Source organism: Pararge aegeria, chromosome 12 (assembly GCF_905163445.1).
Source record: "Pararge aegeria chromosome 12, ilParAegt1.1, whole genome shotgun sequence".
Classification (NCBI taxonomy): Eukaryota; Metazoa; Arthropoda; class Insecta; order Lepidoptera; family Nymphalidae; genus Pararge; species Pararge aegeria.
Genome location: NC_053191.1, coordinates 6,877,226 through 6,899,009, shown reverse-complemented (window position 1 = coordinate 6,899,009; position 21,784 = coordinate 6,877,226). Strand labels below are relative to the sequence as shown.

The 21,784-nt window shown below is 33.9% G+C and overlaps 1 protein-coding gene across 1 annotated transcript in view; it reads left to right on the top strand.

Moving 5' to 3' along the window:
- LOC120627970 overlaps positions 1-21,053 on the top strand; it is a 39,175-nt gene extending 18,122 nt beyond the window's left edge. Inside the window, exons 2-3 of the mRNA XM_039896110.1 lie at positions 13,671-13,804; positions 16,477-21,053. Coding sequence (XP_039752044.1) covers positions 13,671-13,804; positions 16,477-16,480 — 138 coding nt within the window. The 3' untranslated portion in view covers positions 16,481-21,053. The remainder of the gene's footprint in view (positions 1-13,670; positions 13,805-16,476) is intronic.
- Positions 21,054-21,784: the final 731 nt, after the last annotated feature.

The following is a 21,784-nucleotide window of genomic DNA, read 5'->3' as shown; positions in this document are numbered from 1 at the left end:
AGGCCTACTTGAAATAAATGAATTTTGAATTTGTATTTGAATGACTGGATTTGATGGCTGAAAATGCTCTCGGAGGCACAGTGAAAGGTAAAAGTCCAATCCCCTAAGATCAGTTGTTCATTTAGGTACCGACTTGGTTAACATTGAAACTTACATATTCACTGTCACGACTTAGCCTCATTATCTTTAAGTTCAGTGATTTTTGAAGCTTAAAATTGTATTATTTACTGTAAATCTTTCTTTTATAACGATAAGTCAGTCCCTAATTCTGTCCATAACTTTTGTTGTTAAATGTAGCAACCCTAACCTTGTCTCATGTTTGTTTGAAGGTATTTACCACGCGATTTTGACCTCTAATATATTGTCATCAAGATTAACCGACGTATATTTTAAGGCTTTCGAAATAATGACTTGCGAAAGAAATCATTGACCTTTGATACTCTCCTGCAATCTTTAATTATTTATTTATGGTTGAATACGAACCGCGAAGTTCTTAATGTACACGTCTTTAAATTAAAACCTCGTGAAGACATTCTTAAGTTATGAGTACCTATTCCATAATAACGTGTTCAGTCTATAAAAGCGTATAATTTCGAGTCCTTAATTCATATAAGATAATATTGGGTGTGGAGATAAATGGGACAGGTTTAAGTCGTCTTTCTTTATAAAACACTAATGACCAAAGATTGTAAGGTGTTGTTGTCAGAGTTTTTAAATACGCATAGTTTTCTATAGGGCTGCAGATACTAAAAATATATATTACATATATGTATTTTTATTCTTATAAAAGATGCAGGGGCAAAGCACATTTTATGTCTGTTTATAAAATCCATTTTAAATTTTCTAAGGCTTTCTAATTTTCTAAAGTACTTAATTTGTAAGGTTCAAACTGAAGCAGGTTTCCACGCTTGCCCATTTTTGGATGATGTACGTTAGGGCAGCCTATGTGGTTAGCAATTATATACAATCCGAAATATATAGATGCATTGTATATATATAAAGCAATGTTAGACTAGTGGTCAGAGCTACGGACCTCTTTGGACTGACCATGTTCGAGAGATTGGTAGAGAAGTTATAATATGAAATATCGGTGTTATATGCGTATAGCAATAAATTTAACGGTGAAAAAATACCTTATAAGGAATCCTGCATGCCTGAGAGTTCTTTATAATGTTCTCAAAGGCGTGAGAAGACTACCGATTCGCACTATGGCCAGCGTGGTAAACTCCCGCCTAAGCCTTTTTCATTCTGACAGGTGACCTGTGCTCCGCAGTGAACCAGTAATGGGAGATAATGATTGATATTTGCTTCTGCTCCGCGTTTTTTGGGAATTCCGACGGATCCTTTTCCTACAATCTATAATTTACTATGTCCGGCTTCAGGATGCCAGCTATATCTACGCAAATATTGGATCTTAATAAACTAGATTATGAAATTACGGCATAACGCTTATATATTTGTTTCTGGTCAGTGTTGTGTTGTGAATTTTTGATTAAACTATCAGATTTTTAACCGCCGCATATCCGTAACCGGGCGTTTTATTTCATATATATATAATGTAATTTATACACACATATATACACATATATATATATATGTGTATATGTATATATATATATATATGTATATGCGAATTACATCAAAAGCAGTGTAGTGGTTAGTATAAACGAATATATAAAAGATTACCAACAAACGTAAAACCAAATTGACATACTTTCGCATTTAAAGTATGACATGGACTGTTAAATTAACATCGAGTGTTTAATTTGACGACTGACTTCATTCATTTCTAGCCGTGTCCATCTGTAAATATCTTAAGCATTTATAATCTAGGTATCTTACTTTAAATAGATTTAAAGACCTTGATTACTGAATAACGCTTTTAACTAAGTAGGAACTCGTTTTTGACGCAAACCAGTTTATACATAAGACACTACCAGATGGTTACCAGCGACCGGTGGATTCATTCCCATGTACCAGTGCGTGTCGTGAGGTTATATCGAATGTCAAACGGTCAGTGCTCTCTGTTTTGGCGGGACCAACTCAACAGACGGCTTTTTGTGTGTTTTACTTTCTCGCCGAAACTGTCTTTAACAAAACCAATAAAACCAATTCTCTTTCGTTTGGGTTTGTATTGAGAAATATTTAGGACCAACTTAGCTGGTTCCTGCTAACTCACCCGTTTGGAATTTGGTTTTCCCCAAGGGTCCAAAATATATTTTAGTAATAAAAAGTTGGCCGGAGACTGTAAAAGTCCCGGCAAAGTTACCCGCAAAGCGAGACAATTACTAGAGTAAAGTTGGGGTTTTAATTACTTGCAAATAATTATAAATGATCTTTGCGCTTGACCAGACCTCAAGGTTCGGAGATAGTGCGGTGCAGCGGAAGCGTTGGCTGACTGGGAGGAGATACGACGTTAATCTATTATACTCGCAGGAGGCTGTAAAGACAAGGGCAATAGGGCAAACCGTGAAGTCCAAACTACAACCGACTGCGTTCAAGTTTGCGTCCAGCGTGTCCAATCACAAATAGCGCGCGTTCGAGACGGTGACTTGTGATTAGTCGCGAGGACGGAAGTTGGACGTAGTTTGACTCTCGCTTTAGACAAAAGCGACAGAAGAGTACAAGACCGCTATCGCGCGTGGGGAAGAATATGGAATCTCTATTGAATATCTATATCCACCTATGGACGTAAATGGATTGTAATGATGAAATTAGCATATGCGCTTAAGAAAAGGCATTTAGTTTGTTGTATAATTGTGTTTGTTTTATGATCAACAATTCTCGGAAAACTAGTCTGAGAATCTTGCTGCCGCATTATTATTCTGATCAGCATTAGTAACACATAAATTAGTACAGAATCGAAAAATGTATCTTGTCTGATAAGACCAATTTGTTGTTTGTTTTATTGATTTTACATTTCTCGTTTCTGAGAAACATGCTGCTGTCACATGCTTTTCAGCATCCGGACAATTAATAAGAGATAGTCGGCTCATGAGTCATGGCATATTATTATTTTGTTGAAGTTTTTTTTATAATAAAATAGCGAATGTGAACAACAGTAGCAGGATTTCTGATATCTCTTGAGGTTAAGAAATTTACCCACGGTCTTCAGAAACCTTTTTAAAAATCATTTCTCTGGGGGTGCTTAAAGAATGTTCTTTCACAATTTAGAAATTAATCGTTCAGCCATTTGGACTGTAGGTTGTGTGTCAGCCAGTCTGCAAAGCCTTTTATTTATATTATATATATTTCTTACAGTCCTATGAGAGAGGCCTGTAACATAAGGTAATGAAGTTGGTGAAATATTCAGCGTTATTTTAACATTAAAGAAAAAAACAAAACAAGGAAAGATATATTATAAGATATGTTAACTGCATCCAGTATGGAATGCAGTTATCTCCATACTGAAGTACTCGTATAACCGCTGGTAAACGCGTGTTAATCTTTTGTATAGTGTTGTGTTTCTAGATGGAAAACAGAATTAGATGCTCCATAATTGTCCAGCTGTTTGTGTGAAAGCTATAACCTTGAACGGGCACAGTGTCGCGCAGTGTACTTGAATGGACGGTTCTGACCCACTAACGTCACCATCGAACTGTGACCGATATTTTTCTAGCGGTACAAATCGAATTACAATTATGTTTATTGCATTGTTACATGACGGTAGAATATGTTTCAATACAATTGCCGGCAAAATACCATTTATGGTTATATCACCGTTGTTAAAACTTGATTAGACTATTATGGCAGAGAGTTTTGAGTCACTTCCTTTATTATTACCTTCACGCACTTTTATCACACATACAAAATGTAAAACTCTTTTTTTTTTAAAGTGACAATTATTGTAGCTTTGTTTATAATATATAAATAATATTATATATAAACCAAGCATATCATCAGGTGGGGCCACCACCTGATGTAAGAGCAACGATGTTGAGCAATCTATTGAGTTTCTTGATGGCTCTTAGAATCTGCATTCCGAACCGTGGGTAAAGTCAAACAGACTGAGTTATAAAAAAGGGCCGTCATATATGCCCTTTTATATACTAAAAACATTTAGAATTTAGAATTGAATTTTGATGGTAAGTTAAAACCGTCGCCTATAATCAGAGCAACACTAAGCGGGGCAAGTAAGGAACACGTCCATCTCTGTCAGTGCCACCCTGCGTCCGTCAATCTGTTAAGGTGTTAGGCCTCATCTGCCTGTAATTAAATATGCCTTTTGCAACTGTTAATATAGACTATATATTGTAGAATTTTACGCGGGTTTTTTTAAATTTTAAATTTTTAAATGTTTTCCAGTTAAATTCTTTTAGCAATTTGAAATCACTAGTTTTTGGATAATTTTATTGACACAAATAATAAGAATTATAACAGGTATAATTAATTATGTTCGCTAGCGAATCACTGAGCTGCTCGTGGCATAAATAAATCCAATCTTTTCACTGGATGACGGTTTATACTTGTGTATACGCTTTCTATGATTTGCTGCGCGTTTTTATTTGTGATTTTCACATATCTAACCGTTTCGTAGTGTGTTAAACTGTCTCATAAATTTCTTAAAACGTGCAACAATAAATCGCGCTTGACGTTAATATCAACTCTAATATAGATAGTTACATAATATGATTGTACTTAAAATAACGAAAGTTTGTACGTTTGTTTCACAAAAGGATATTTTAATATAGCGTGTAAATGCATGCGAAAGAAAACTAATCAACTAATACTTTTAAATACCACTACCCTACTCCACTGAGAAAACAATTGTGATGATGCTACTGTGATTAACGACTATCTCAGCTTATACCTTTGATATATCACCAGACACCATTATTATTCATCAATTAGCAGCTCACAGGACATGGGTCTCCTCTAAGATTGAGAAGGCTTTAAGGCCCGTTATTATTGTAATCATAATTTATTTATTACAATTAATTATATGAACAAAAATGTTTCTACAGTTTGCCACTCAGGCGTGCAAAATCTATTTATAATATTTAATATATTCCAATAAATAAAAACTAATATATTTCTCTTTATATTTAATATTTAGACAGACCACATTATGATAGTGGTCTATCTTTTAGAATCCGTTATGTACTGGGATGCCGTAAGAACCAACGTTGCTTAATCGTTTCAATATTTACTATACTAGAGTAAACAATTCTTTAATAATAAATCTTTCTTTTATTGTTAAAGAATGTGATATTTGATCAATATCTAATTCGGTCCCCCCCCGAAAGTGAAGCCGAAGTACTATAGCCACTATAATTTATCATCGGTAATATTATTATCAAACCAAAACTTGGGGGAAAAAAAATATATTCAACATACAAACGTCATAAAATAGACATATTTCAAACATCTGTTTTGCCCCATTCTAAGACGAATTTTCAAAAATTATTTCTTACCGGACTATCTATCAGTTAATCAAGTCTTCATCAAAGGACATATTATTAAGCAGTGGACATCCATTTGTTGGATTTATCCATCCATCCATCATCCATCCGTCCGTAAACGCGGACGGCATGTTTAGAATAGGCTACTTGTATAAAATACATAGGTACCTATATATGGATGTAACTACCGCGTCGTGAATATTTTTTTATTTATGTAGCCTTGAATATTTGAAGACCTTCCTACCGCAAAGGCGAGCTCTGTGTATTTAAGTAGGAGGTCCCGGGTTCAATCCCCGTTTAGTAATTTATAATTTCTGAATTTTCTCTGGTGTGGTCTGGTGAGAGGCTTTGCACGTGACTGGCTACCACTCTACCGACCAAGACCTTAGAATGTTTAAGTAACGTACATGTATTCTGTAAAAGTATTTACATAATAAGTCAATAATGGTGCTATCTATATTTATTTGCAAAGTGAGGGCTTAAAAGACCAACATCTTTGTCAGAGGGTGAAAAAATAAACAACTACGAGTATTTACATCTATCCAACCAATAGTATTTGTTCTCTATATAGAATCAACATATTAAACAGCATAACGATTCCAAATTTAAAGAGAACGGTAGTTGTATACCGTTCTTGACCCCTTCTTACATCGCAAGTTCGTTCCTACTATGGTTTCTTAAGTAGTGTATCTATGCTAGCTGTGGTTAAACCATCCTATTAGGACAACCTGTAAGTGTGGTACCCCAAAAATCTACTATAAGTACATTCAACCGTCATACCTTTCGTATATACCTTGGTATATAAGTAAAATTTACCATGGATCGCTTTCACTCACTCCCACCTGGTTAGTGATGATGCAGTGCAAGATGGTAGCGGGCTAACTTGTTAGGGAGTATGGTAGTCGTACCCCTAATTGGTTTCTACGCGGCATCGCACTGGAACACTAAATCGCGTAGCGGGACGCCTTTGTCGGTAGGGTAGTAGCTAGCCAGGGCCAAATCCTCCCACCAGACCAGACCAGAGAAAATTCAGAAATTATAAATTACTTACCAGGAATTGAATCCGGGACCTCCTACTTAAATTCACAGAGCTCGCCATTTCGCCAGGAAGGTCGTCAAATATTCAAGGATACATAAATAAAACAATATTCACGACGCGGTGAACATCTATATATAGGTATGTATTTTATACAAGTAGCCTATTATAAACATCCCGCCCGCGTTTATGGTTGTATTAACAGATGGATGCGCAAAATGCGCTTATGTATATATATATATGCGCTTCACCATACGCATGCACGCAAAAAATATATATGTACATGGCAATTTGCATGCCTTCTAAGGCGGATTGTTTTACCCTATATTTTGTCTACCTACAATGTAAAACCAATCTGCAAATAAACGATTTGAGTTTGAAAAATGTTTTTAAAGATGACCACTTAGTAGGGCAAGAAAGGAATACGTTTTGCAACGTACCGCCCTTTGTCCATCAACCTTAACACCTTCGCCTCAGGTTGAAAGACGCTGGGCAACCAAGCTCTTCAGACCGGAATACAGCATTACAACAACAAAAGTGGCGGCAGAAATAAAAGCGGCTTTATTGGTCACGTCTTAACTTCGCTTTCTCACACTGTCTCTGTGCTTGAGCATATTAATTATAAATAACTTACGAGTATGATACTCGTAAGTTGTTTAAGGTCGTCAGTACCCAACGTATATGAATCGTTTATAATGTTGTGACATCGTTTATCTGACATCATATGATCAGTGAAGAAATCCATACTTCATTAAGCATGTAATTTATCAGATGTTATATAATCAGGGTTGTGCTACCAGTGCGTTCAAATTATTACTAAGAATTATCTATCTTCTTTTACGTAGTATAAAACAAAGTCACTACCGCTGTTTGTACGCTTAGATATTTTAAGCTACCAAATGCATTTTAATGCAGTTTTCAGCAATGGATAGAGTGATTCAAGAGTAAGATTAAAACATGCATAGTAGAGAAAGGCAAAGTAATTCAAATATTTGTAATGTGATGTCGTAACATACATTTTTTTTTAGATAGCCCATTTAATTTATAATTAAAAGCCAAAAGATTTGTTTTAAAAGTACTACTACGTGGTTAGATGTCGAAGAATGTATTCGATTTAGGAATAATTTACTATGTTCGAAATTGGTAGCAGCCTAAACTAATATACAAATTAGGTATCTACCTAAATCTTTATGATTTTATACAAAGAAATGGTAATAGGTAGGTACTATTACTAACTACTGTACCGTTAGTATCAGATTTGTTCTGTTTTATGGGTCATAGGGTGCTTAAATAATATGCTTAAGCTAAACGTCCCTTTTTTTCTTTGCCGTAGTGGAAAAGCTTTATGGCTATCTCCGACCCTTGGGCAGGACGGAGGTTATGTCAAACGACTCTCTCCTTCTAAAGGGGGTATACCCAAACTAAAAACCACCCCGGCTTGGCTTTTAATTATAAATTATTCGTGTCCGTAATTTTTAACGTGGTTTCTTGTATATCACTATTTTTTACTAAATGGTAAATGCTTACCTATTTGGTTAATTAAGGCCTATAATTTAAACGTGTGTTTTCATTAACATTCTTCTGAGATGCTTAATAGCTTGAGCTTTGAATCTGATGCCCCTGAGATAAATCTATCAGATATCTCGAAACATGGAGTGCTGTCTCTATTATTGTAAGAATATGCGCATACTTAAGCAGATATTAACACTTCGTTATGCGTGCGTTGTAAATGGACACTGTTTACATATAGTTCTTAGAAAGTAAGACGTTTCGTACCAATAATATTGAGATGCAGATATACGTGTTTCACTTTTGCTTTGTTTACGTTTATATATTGTAACTATGTTGGGTCAGTAAGAAATTTCTAAATAACTCGCATTCTAGAATGTCACTGGGTGTCAATGGGTGCCAATAATTCGAAAATATTTCTAAATATTTATATTAATAATAGATTATATAGTTTTGTTTTCTACCCAAAATTTAATGAACAACATTATCAACGTCTTTTGGTAAAATAGTTTAAGATTAAAATTATCCTGTACGTTTAGGTACCTACTGGGGATTATATTTATTTACCATCTTATTAAGATAACCTTATGATAGGCGTTAGTAAATAAATAATTAAATTCATACCGCACACTGAAGAAATTCAGAAATGAAATAAAAATAATTAAAAGTAAATATTGGATAGAAGCGGGCGTTACTTTGCGGAAATCCATGATATATCTTGAAAATTAAGCCTAGTTTGCTATACTCCGCGAAAGGCAGGTGAAGCTGTATGGTTTAATTTATAATTTCTTCAATCCTTATACTCCACACCAAACAGATCTTCCGAGAGAGGGTACGGAGGATTAGTAAATTAGGCTCAATTTTCATGATTAATTAAAAGTAAAGTTACTTAACATTTGGCAGTAGGGGAGCTTTTTGTGGCAGAACTTTGTCAAGGACCCTACTTATTTCTGCCGTCAAGTAAAATTTCTCTGTTCCGGTCTAAAGGGCGTGGCAGTCGCTGTAATAAGAGGCACATGACGCATTACACCTACTTCTTAGGTTGATGGACACAGATCGCTACAGATGGGTCATCTGCTTAGTGCGTCAATTATTAACAAAAAAAGAAAAATAAGATTGAATGAAGCGGCAAAAAGTCCCCTTTTATGTTCTGTGTTGTGGGACTCAGACATACCACGTTAATGTTGAGTAAATTTTTTTTTAATATATAGCAGTGACACAGTGTTTTTTTGTGTGTGTCATACATTTAAGGAATCTCAGTCTTTTAGAATTAGAATTCATCATTTGAAGTCATTAGAATTTTATTAGATAGGTGGCTTGTGTCCAAATAGACTGGTGATGAAGAGATATCGATAATATATTGAACCAGAAAATATAGAACATCCATAAGCGATCAAAATATTCTGCTCTCAAAAGACCATGCGGAGATATTTTTCACTTTATGTAATCTTTTACAGAGCGTTAGCTGTTGATACTTCGCGTTAAATTGCTAATTGCCCGTTTTACTCTTCCTTCCCACACGTCATTCAACTGAGGTATTTAGAAATTCGAATCAAATACTAGTGTGAAAAAAGGTTGTTGTGCAATAAACGTTGAAGGCAAGTTTGGATGGAAAGTTGGTTTGCCGTATGTGTCAAGTGAGGCTAGGCGGCCGAGAACGCGATACGGCGTCACGGTTGAAGGGAAATTGGCAAAAATTATGGATTTGTTTGAAACAACTAACAAAAACTCATCATTATATTATTACCTACTTATATCCAACAATAAATCATTAAATACATGTCGGGCGTGGTTGGAAAAAATTGGTGGAAATTATTGATTGTTTCCATTAAACTAACAGGTAGAGAATTGAGTTCCTTGATAAGCTGTTTTGATATTTTTTACATCGTCGTTGCCTCAATTAGTTCATTTCCGGAACTGTAGGAATGTTGCTGTTTTATAAACCTAAAATGCATATAAAAAAAATCGGAACCAACAGGATTTGAACCTGCGACTCTCTGGCAATCGCGGTCTGAACGCTTTGACCAATTAACCTACGGCTCTCCTACCGAAAGTAATATATGCTTTTTATGTCAGTCTTATGCATTTTAAGTAAAAAAATTGATAATTCCTCCTAGTGTAGATAAAACACTAATAAAAATTATAAAATTATTTTGCTAATCTATACATATCTATTCTTATTTATTTATTCATAATCAACTGTTTCAGGCTTTTATGTGTTTTGAGAAGTACTATCACGTTTAATTAATATTTGTATCGAGGCGCCTATTTTGACATATTTGTTTATAAAATGTCAACTTGTTAAATTAATCAAGGGTTCTTAATTTAAATAAGGGGAACCAATCAAGTGAAATTACATATTCACTGTTGAATTTTTAGTTACTTTGCTATTTTATTACTATTAACTCAGAGTATTCCGTAATCCGTCGTTATCATTTTATAATCTTTCGCCGTAATTGTAAACGTTGGTACGACCTAAACGTTTTAACTAAGGTAGGTAGGTATGGACACTGCCTATAAACTTAACACTTTCTAGGTGCAAATACTATGTTCACTTTAATTATTTTCTATACTTTAATTACGCACCACACCTTCTAAGTTAAATTTACCAACTAACATTACCATACACAAATAGAGAGTATTACAAAGTACTTTTTAGTTCGTATACTCGTAGGCCCATAATATTCATTCATACAAACACGTTAAATTTATTCGTTCAAGTCATTTACAACTTTAAAAGTATCTACCATAAAGTTTGCATTACTTTATTTGAAGTATGGTCAGCTGTAACCATCAATGTGTACGATTGATGCACAGCTTTTACCTGTTCTTTCATTTACGCTTTCTTTGATTCGATCATGTTTAGTCATCTAGTGCGATTACTTCGCGGGCCATTATGAGATTTTTCTCTATAGTTTTCTAGTGATAGGTTTTATTACCAATAAACAGACTACATTTTGTTTCCATTTTTACTACATGTATATGAATATATGTACGGTACGTGTACACCAAAATAACAGTTTTTACATTTTTTGTCTGTCTTGTCTGTGTGTTTGTTCCGGCTATTCTCTGAAATGGCTGGACCGATTTTGACGGGACTTTTTTATTGGCAGGTAGCTGAGGTAATAAAGAGTAACTAAGGCTACGTTTATTTAAAAAAAAACTTTTATTTTATATACTTAAATAAAGTAATGTTGCAATGTTCAAGTACTGTCCAGTATCGCGCGCAGCTCACGCGAATGCCACCACTGGGCCGTCACTTCGGGCACTTCTTACTCCAACGGTATTAAAATATAATGCTGAAGAGTTTGTTTATTTGAACGCGATGGTCCCAGTAACTACTGGTCCAATTAGAAAAAATATTTCAGTGTTTGATTACCCAGTTATCGAGAAAGGTTGTAGACTTTATAGCATCAATGAAGAATGATTTGCAATCTGGCGTTTTTTTTCCTTTTGAGAGCTTCCGCTAAATAAACGGTTTAGGTTTCGATAAAATCATATATGACAAAGTTGTTCCCCTTTAAAAGCGACAGCATATTTTTATCTTTTAAGGTTGATTTATATGCGAATATAGTCGCGAGGGACCGCTAGTTTGTTTGATAAGATTAAAAACATTAATAACATCAAATATGTAAAGGGCAAACTTAAAGAATTTTAGACTAAAATAACTTTATCAGTGAGAATATAACGTGGGGTAAGGATCTGGTAGAGATGGCGTACCAGATGGCCTACAAGTTGTAATCATAAACTTGTCATGTTGTTTACTGACTACTGGTAGGTTTGTGATTATAGCTTATATCAAAATAAAAATTAATATCACTATGCCTTGTCACATAAACCCTGTATGACGTTAATTATTTTTACTCTAAGTTAATAAAAAAAAACTTAAAATGTATATAAATATATATATTCTCCTTCCGTCTTTGTGTTTCTATTCTTCTTTTATTTTTCTAACTTAATAATAATAATAATAGTTTTTTTAGGGTTATATTTATAAAACAATTATTTTAAAGAATAAATAAATAGTCTATCGTAGTCGTTTCAGTCAATGGTCTTCTCGCGAAAAGCTTCGACCAACATCTTAAGAAGCTTTCGTTTGGTTGTTGGATAAAGGGTCGGATACAGAAGGCAGTAGTCCTTGAAACGGCGCGTATTGTGAGGAGGTTCCTCACTCTGGATGGACTAATAATGAACATAAAATTTTATTCATTTAATAATAAAAATGATGCCAACTGCCAAGCTATATATAGATCAAGCGGTGTTAGCCTAGTGGTAAGGGCTTCGGCTGCCCTTTGAAAGGGGACCAAGTTGTCTTATTTTTAATATCAATCTAACTAGGGTTAATGGTTAAATGTCTTATATCCACGTACGAGATCCATAAGAAAACAAAACAGTCTGAATATTGCATCCCATTGCAAACGATTACGGTCTGTGGCAACACTGAGTTTCCTGAAACCGTTATCACCTTTTTTTAACATCAATCTATCTAGGTATATTATATCCAAGTAAGCAAATCCATAAGGAAGAAAAACAGTTTTATAATATTACATCCCATTGCAAAGGATTACGGTAGGTACGTGGCCAGTCTATGCAGTTCAACGTGAACGTAAAAACTGAATTTCATGAACTGTAAAACCAGTGTTACATATTTTTAACATAAATCTAACTAGAGGTTCGGTAAAATGTCTTATATCCACGTACGCGAACCATAAGGAAGCAATACACTCAATAATATTGCATCCCATTGCAATCGATTACGGTACGATTGCGTAAGATGTTACGAGCAAGTCTCGAAGTGATACTGCGATCGAGTGCCAACTTGCAGTTTACTAACCGTTTTAAATCGCGACAGTGCGTGTAACCTACATTTATTAATTCTTCTGGCTCAGCGAAGCAAAGAGGTACTCCCTACTCCTTCATAAACATGGATAGGAGTTTGACACTTTTCTGGGAAATATAGACTATACTCTGACTATAGACTCGACTCTGATTTACAAGTCAATTTTTTTTTTGTTTTAGTATACCTGAAATTTAATGAAATTTATACTTCCAACGCAGTTGTCACCACCCTACTCTTCCCACGACTCAAACCCTCCCGCTGGGAGAGGATTTGGTCCACTTAGAGCTTAGTGACGGCTAATCGTGCTCTTCGTGGACAACTCCGGGTTGATTGGTACTAGAAATTACTTGGTAAAAATGACCACCCCGTTCAATATTTAGTTCAACCCGGGTAATGATCTTAACTTCTAAATAAATTGTCGTTTAAACATCTACAAGTATAAAAGGTTTTGTCCCGTCTGGGTCTTTATAAAATAACTGTAAAATTTTATGTCACATGGTGTAGTTACCGGGGCACTGACTTGAATGTCATATGATAGGTGGACAATAAACTATTTTATAGTGATAAGCGATTGAAGTGTTACGATACAATACCGTGTATAAAGTATTGTTTCGTAAATATGATATTATAGAGTAAAATTAATATTTTGCACTTAACAACGTTGCAACGGAAAGATTTTTACCTACAGACAACATAATTGAAGGCATCTCCTTTATAACCACTGTATCATTGATTATTCAAAGCAGAGTAACATATTAAATCATAATGGTTCCTAGGATAACAAATTCTCGATGTCGAAATCGCCAAAGTTTTTGTCGAAAATCTGTGCATTATATCAATTGTCTCATACATAAATATAGTTTGTCCGTTTTTCAATTTCCAGGTGGAGACAGGTCGAGAAGAATTAAAGAAGGAGCGAGAGATCATGCAGCTGGTGGCTGGACTGCAGCTCAACTCCGACGAGGTTGAGCGTCGCGAAGTGCCGCCGCATATGATTCGAGCCAGACATGGGCCAAGGTGAGATAATAATCTTTCTACATGATATTGGTTAAGAAGTATAAAATAGAGATAGATCTCATGCAGGCGAATTCCGGATTGAAGAAGTTGAGTGCCACAACTCGCCACCCGCTGCCACATGTTTCTAGGCAGACTTGCTGCCAGGTAAGAGCGTAATCTTTCGACGTTGTATTAGTTGTGGTGAAATAATGAAAGAGCGAGAGATCATGTAGGCAGGCATAAATTTCTTTTGGAGTTATATAATAATACATAAAATAATGTACTACGACAATACACACATCGCATCTAGCCCCAAAGTAAGCGTAGCTTGTCTTATGGGTACAAAGATGGCTGATGAATATTTTTATGAATTCATGTATTTATGAATTCATAAAAATATTCATCAGCATATAATATACATATAAACACCCAGACACTGAAAAACATTCATGTTCATCATACATATATTTTCCAGTTGCCCACGGCCTTGGATTCAGAAAGAAGGGTCGCTGCCCACTGCGCCAATCAGCCGTCAAATTATATTATTATATTCCATATTAGACTAGTACTAATAAGTACTAAACTTAGTATAATTTTAAATAAAGGTTTCCTACCTTGACTAGTCAATGTAAGTCACTGGTGATCATACTGTTACAACAGAAATAACTATGCAACTTCAAGGTAGCTGTTACTCAACTTAATTTTCCGCTTGGCTGAACTCTTAAAGTCTTAGATGACTTTAGAATCCTCTTTCTCAATCTATATCGTATACTCAAAGAGTATTTTGTTATTCAGTTCAATTGATATGGTAAATGAGAACAAAGGCCGTCTTGCTACTTTGATATAACACATTAAATATTTCCCTTTCTCCTTACCTATCGAGGCCAACATCTGTGCTAGAAATGGGCTTGACATTATAACGAAGGGGTTAATATAGAATGTATATTTGTGTTTTCAACTTCCCTTCCTAAAAGAATAAATAATAGTTTTAAAAAAAACCAAAAAACACGCTTTTTATAGAAAACCGAACTAAAAAATAAAAAATTAATTTAAACTAAGAATAGTGTTAAAAGTTCAATAAATATAAATTAATAATAGTGTGAATAAAAAAAAAAATTCATTGTAAAAACTAACTAACGCCCTCTACCATCTAGTAGCTTTATGTTTTCTGTGGAATTTGTTAGGTACGCGAACGCCATCTGTTGGTAACGCCAAAGGTTTTTTACATTTGGGTCTAGATGGCGCTGTAGTAATTAGTAAAAAATCTTATTTTTTATATCGAAAATTGGAATAATCTTCTCAGATTAGTGTATTGTCATCGGTGTCTCGATATGTCTACAAAGTTTGAAAGAAATCTGACCGTTCAAATTAGGACAAAATCGAGCTCAAAGGAGTCGGTTACAAACATACATACATAGAAGCTAATAAAAGCGTGTTGCGTGCCTGACTGTCAGTCCGATAATTGGAGCCTAAAATTACACTACTACAATGAAACTTTTCGAAAATCCATGATATATTATGAAAATTAAGCTTCATTTGCTATAGTCCGCGAAAAGCAGGAGAATCTGTATGGTGTAATTTATAATTCCTTCAATCCTTAAACTCCACACCAAACAGATCTTCGGCAATGTACCCACTACGCACGTTTCGTTCCACAACTGGAGCATCCTCAGGAGATGTTGACTTTTCAATGAATAATTGTTAGCATCTTACTATAGCAAATTAAGCTTAATTTTCATAATAGACTGTGTGCCCAGTGCATCTACTTTTGTTGCATTGTCTGTCGTTACTGGATCGATCCTGCTTCAGTCACTAGCGAGTTGGGTTATCAGCTAGGGGAATTCTATTGCTAAAGAGCCCATATTTAAGAAAACCACTACCTACATATTGCTAGCCTTATCATTTGCTTTATGAACATTACCGTCACACAATGTAATTCATGTTTCATGAGGAATTAATTTTAATTTAATTTAATCAAGATCGTGACGTAGCGTAAGCTTAACAGATCGGTAGGTAGATACGACAATGCAATTGTATGGTAATAAAGCTAGTTATCATTGACTAGGTTATTAACAGTTTGAGCGTTACTTAATAAGTAGCACTTGCAATTCTGACGTGGGTTAGCGTGTGACAACTTGACTCGTTTTGACTTTCTTTTAGGGAACCGCTTTTATATTTTAAGTGACCGTTAAAAAGTCGTAACGAAGATCAGTTGAATATAATTTCTAAAGACAATACAATGTTAAAAGCTAAATTGCGGTAAGCATATAAAGATAGGTAGGTAGATATTTTTAATAAGTGAAATTGTAATTTTTTACCGGAAATTTCTTTAGGTTTGCCACTAGTTTACTAGTAGTGAGCAGGAGTAGATTTTCTGTGACAGAGCTCGCTCTGAAAAGTATTACTGCCATCAGCACTCCGGTCCTCTCAGAGTAATGGACACAGTGATGTGCTTATTCCTTCCATGTCTTGTAAGAAACACGTCTTACAAATTTTTACATTGCCATCAGGTGGGACATCTGCATAGTCTGTCTATCTGTCTGTTTATCACAGCCATTTGTTTCTGAAAGTTCTGAAACTAGCAACGGTGTTATGTAAAACTAGGGTAAAAAGTGAATGTCGCGAAAGTGGCTAATTTACGTGAGTCGAATGTCTTCTTCTCCGTTTACTAAAACATGCTTTTCTCATTTCAGATAACATTAGGCCACAGGCAGTGCCATACAACGATAATATTCGACGAACGAGCGCTGCTCAAAAAGGATTATTCAAATATCAAACATGGATTATATCAAGAAAGCGCTTTAAAATAACGATACGACATGGATACGATTTGCCGAGGAGCACATCGTTACACAGTATTTATGGTCGAATCGTTATCGAGTTAATCGTAATCGTTATATAGAAAGCGCTCTACATTGCTAGTTGCAAGCTATCGCACGGTTGCAGAATACCGATTGTTAAATTGAATCGACGTGAATATGTATAGGTAACGATTTATACTCATTTGCATCGATTTGTCACGAGCGTACTTTTCGGATCAGAATAGAATACCATCGAAAGTTATCGACCATTTCTGAACTCGTATTTGTTAGCGATGCCCTCAGTTTGTGGCTTCAATGAAGACACCAATATCTACGAAATTAACATTTTTTTATACATGTACGCACTTGAAAAAATGGAACGAATTGTATTTAAAAGTGTATTTTCGTGTCCTTACGATCTTTATGTTAAACATTCAGCTCTAGTTTTATATCTAAATATTAATATTTATATGATAATCATATTTTGAAATAAAACTAAAAATGGAACGAATCGTATTTAAAACAGTGTGGTTTCGTGTGCTCACGACCTTTACGTAATACATTTAAGCTGTACTTTTATATCACAATACCTAGCTGTCACGATGTAAAATAACAACCAAGTTTTTTTTTATATTTTAATGTTTGCAGGTCTCTTTATTATATTACTTCTTAATATTTCATTCACCTCTATCTTTATTAAAATAAGTGATATTTATCTTTAAGTGAAATATTAATATACTTAAGGTATCCAATTTCTCGTACCTTCCATTATTAATGACTGTATACCTAACAACCAACACAATCAATTACTTACATCATCATTGCAATGTGAAACGATAAAATCGTGAGTAGTTTGTTTCCGTATAACTTAAACTAAAGGTTCAGTTTTGAGGTATTAGTTATTATGGCGCTATTTAAAAGTTCGTTTTTTTTGCAATGAGCAATATAATGTATTTTTTTCCGTCCATACTATTAATATTTAATATTCATGTATACTAGATTATGCTAACAGTAATATTCCTGACACGTATAACTTGATTACCTCTAGGCAAGAGTGAATAAGCTTTTACGAATTTATGGAAATACGTAAGCCTGTCTGTTTCTTTGTTGTGTGCCGAATTAACTTATCTAATAAAGAAAACAAACAAATAATTTATACCTTTTTCTCATGTTGGTAAAAAATGGTGGAGTTAAAGAGTAGCGCCTAAGAACGACAGAGGAAATGCAACGGTGTTTTACTATTTTGTATTATTACTATTTGAAATTTATATGGTTTAACGTTGTTTGTTAGCAATTAGTGATGAAAGAAATAATTAGTGTTACGGACTTCCAACTATTTGTTTTTAATGGTCAGATTGAAATTGGTTAAATGCCTCTAATAGCGGAAAACGTAATAAAATAATCGACGATTTGATAATATTTAATTGCCTAATGGATGAAATAACGCGTATACTCGTCGCTGAGTTAAATTAATCAGTTACTGATATAATATGGTAAATTATATATTATTGTAAGTAATAATTTCAAAACATAGTAAGTTATGATCAAGGATTTTTCTACTTAACAAGACATCGACTGGATTGACAGAATCAAATCACTATAATTATATAAATATTTCAATGATAAATAATACTTCAATGCTAAAACTTATAACTTATATATTTTACATTTTATTATAGGTACCAGTATACATAGTAAATTCATTTACAAAATTATGTTATTATTGCAAGGAAAACACCATCGTGTAAGATTTTATTAATTGTTTTCTTCAAATCCTCTATTATTTCTGAATTATTATTTAAACAATTTATATTTTAAAGACAAACTATGTATATGAGCGTTTGTAGTCTTTAATTTAAAGTGATTCTTTGACTCAATCGTGATAGTTAGATAGATTGTATAGGAGATGGATACTAGAAGTAAATTCTCTTGATATAAAATCTTAAAGGCAAGGCCAAACCAACGAATCTAGACCGCGTTCTCGATGGCGTGTAAAATAACGACCGGCTGACAGACGCTCCAGTTTGAGAAAGTTTTTTTTTTAAACTTAAACGAAATTTCTATTTATTGCTCAACTCACCGAATTAAGAACATATGGAAACCATGTACACGACTAATATTAGAGCATCAAAAAACGACTTGAGTAGTGTTTACTACTAAAGTGAAGTGGTTAGTTCTAAAAGTTGTGCATAAATAATTGCATGCAATAATGGCTGAATAAGGGTTTTTAATTCTGTGGCTCAAATTGTGTTATATCTCGCTGACCATCTGTTACTGTCAGCCATCCTCTAAGAAACTTTACGTTAATTGTGAGCGTTCAAGGTTGCTTGACAATAGCTATACTTGATGAAGAACATTTATGAGGTCTGGGTTAGAGTGCGCTATCCTGGAAATTATTAATTTGCTTTTGCCTTGAAGGTAAGTACTCAAGTGATATATGGCAGAAAAAACAGATAATGGTAGGGCGTTCTACATCATAGCGGTATGCATCAGAAACGTGTATAAAAATGCTTCGTGCGTGTTGTTTAAATACCAAACACATAAGAATGCCATTGCTTACTTTTCGCTGATCCGTCGTAGAATGGCGGTAGAAGACACTAGTAACTTGAGACGTTATCAGTTTATGTTTGAATAGGTGACCAATTACTCGCCAAAAAATGAATATGGCACGTATGTACGAAATATGCAAACCCCTTAAAATTTCTTATACGTCCTTCAAAGAAATTTTAAGGGGTTTGCATATTTCGTATGTATATATGTAGTAGTTTTTATTTACATAGGCCAAAGATGACTCTACACTGTATTTGGAATTTGCTAATAGAGTTATGATTTGTGCTTATTTTATTCTTGCACACGTATTCAATTACATTATTATGAAGTTTCAAACAGTGCATCCTAAATCTGCATCCGCTTATCAAATTATTAAACGAATCCTTTTTCAATAATTAATTTTTCATTATATTATTACCTGTAATCCGATCTTTACAATAATGAATTGCTGATGTCCTTTAAATGATTAAACGTAACAATAATGAACAGTTGAGATAACTTTGTAACATTGCAGTATGAATATTAAATATTATTGTTTCCTAGAATTTTAAATAGATTTATTGAGATACTTTTAAAATTAACGACAATAATATAAAGAGCACCTCAACTTTAAAGCTGCATGGAACATTCAATGAAGACATGTCAGAAACGCTTTCCTTAAAAGCACGAACTATTCTGAGGTCCTACGCTAAATGCTAATATGGCATTAACTTTATTCAGTTCGAAAATTTTGGTAAATTTACTTTAACTGGTGGGTCTTCAAGTCCATGATTTACAAGCATAACTTGCTATAATCTGCGACATTTTAACCAAAAAAATCCTTGGGGTGTAATTTATAATTCCTTCAATCTCTTAAATTTAATCAGATTGCAAGAATTTCAAAATGCTTTTTGCTAATAACAATTGCTAAGTCCAATTAAAATTTTAGCATTGTGTAGGCACTAGGCGTCCACCACTGAAAGGTGAAATGTGCGAGGTTTTAATAATCTGGGTGGTGGGTCTTACACTATGCGTTCCATTGCTCTATGAAATTTCATTGTAAAGTTTATGAATACATACATGTGTTAGACTTTAGTCACTTTGTAACAGAAAAGATGTACCTACATAGATATTGAAGTACAGAATATAACCTCAATTTATAGAGTTTAAGATGTATCGCCGTATTTGTACATTGCGACATTGTACAAACATCGTAGATTTAAGTTGCATAAAGTAGAGACATATTAGTAAAAAGATTTACGAGTCTCAAGGCAAGGTGTCAAGCGATCGACCAATCACCAGCAAAGCAAGCATTCGAAGAGTGATTGTGTTGATTGGTCACTCGCAGGACGCAAACTCGCAGGATGGAGGAGGCGGTATGGCGCTCGCTTTAGAAGATCTTCTACAAATATCGACGTAGTTCGTAATTACGAACTGTGTTAATGTGTTATTGTTCTCATATATTCATGCCTTAGGCACCTATAGGAGTTTTACCTTGATTTGATGATTTGTTTTAATATGTCTCTAGCTTAACATAGTTTCTATTATTTTTATGTAAAATATGTATTTAGTATTTTAACTTGCATTTGTTATGTCTATTGCAAAATCATTTAATTTTATTAATCATAATATGTATTTAAGATAAACATAATAAAATTTGTATTTAAACGAATATCATATAACTATATGCATGTGGCATGTAAATACAATATGAAAGATCACAGCTAGGTGTTTGGTAAATATTTTAGGCTATGAGTGCCATTAATATTATTTTGTTATACTCTTTATAATCATTGAATTAATAAAAAAATCTAGTACTTATAATAATAAGAAATGTAATAGGAATTGTTTGTATAAAGGTTTATTTTTAACATTAAATTCTAAGTCTATTTCAAAGATTAAGCAACGATTGTATCCCATTCATTCCATTATTTTTATAGGATATTTTAAAATATAGTTTATAATTAAATTGGGTGTTTTATTTCAAACTAGAATTATTTCAGTTTGCATCTAAAGGAACTCTTAAGAAATTGAAGATCAAGGCTCTAAATCATTATGTGCCTACTTTATTAAATAATTACTTTACTATTATTGTTATGAATTAGAATGTTGTTGCATGTAATTTCTTATACACTAAAATATAAAAAGACCAAATGAATACCATAAAACCAAATCGCCTTAAATTTATTCTACGAGAATCGTACCTTCGTCCGGGATAGAAAACCTATACAACTTTTCTTTTTTATGCAAACATTTACGGCATCAAAACGGTGTGCCCAGAGCAGTTGCTCGATTCATTATGTTGCTAACTGTCCGTCTTCATGAACAACTCATAATTTGACGGCTACAGTTGTACACTGGTGTCAAATTTTGTACAGAGAACTGTCAGGGGAATCGTCGCGTCGTTTAAATCTCAACATATAGTTTATGTAAAATACCTCGTCGCGTCACCCGTTAACAATTCAATATAATTGTAATTAGGTCTTGGAACTATTCAACAAATTAAGTAAGAATTATCACATCACATTTGTTTAAATTCTTATCAATTTTATAAAATATCCAATATATTTAGAAGCTATATATATATAGTCATCTATAGTCAGCTATAGTCAATTTTATGAAAAGTAATCGAAAAGTGTTCTGATCCTACTACACTTATATCCGTTATCAG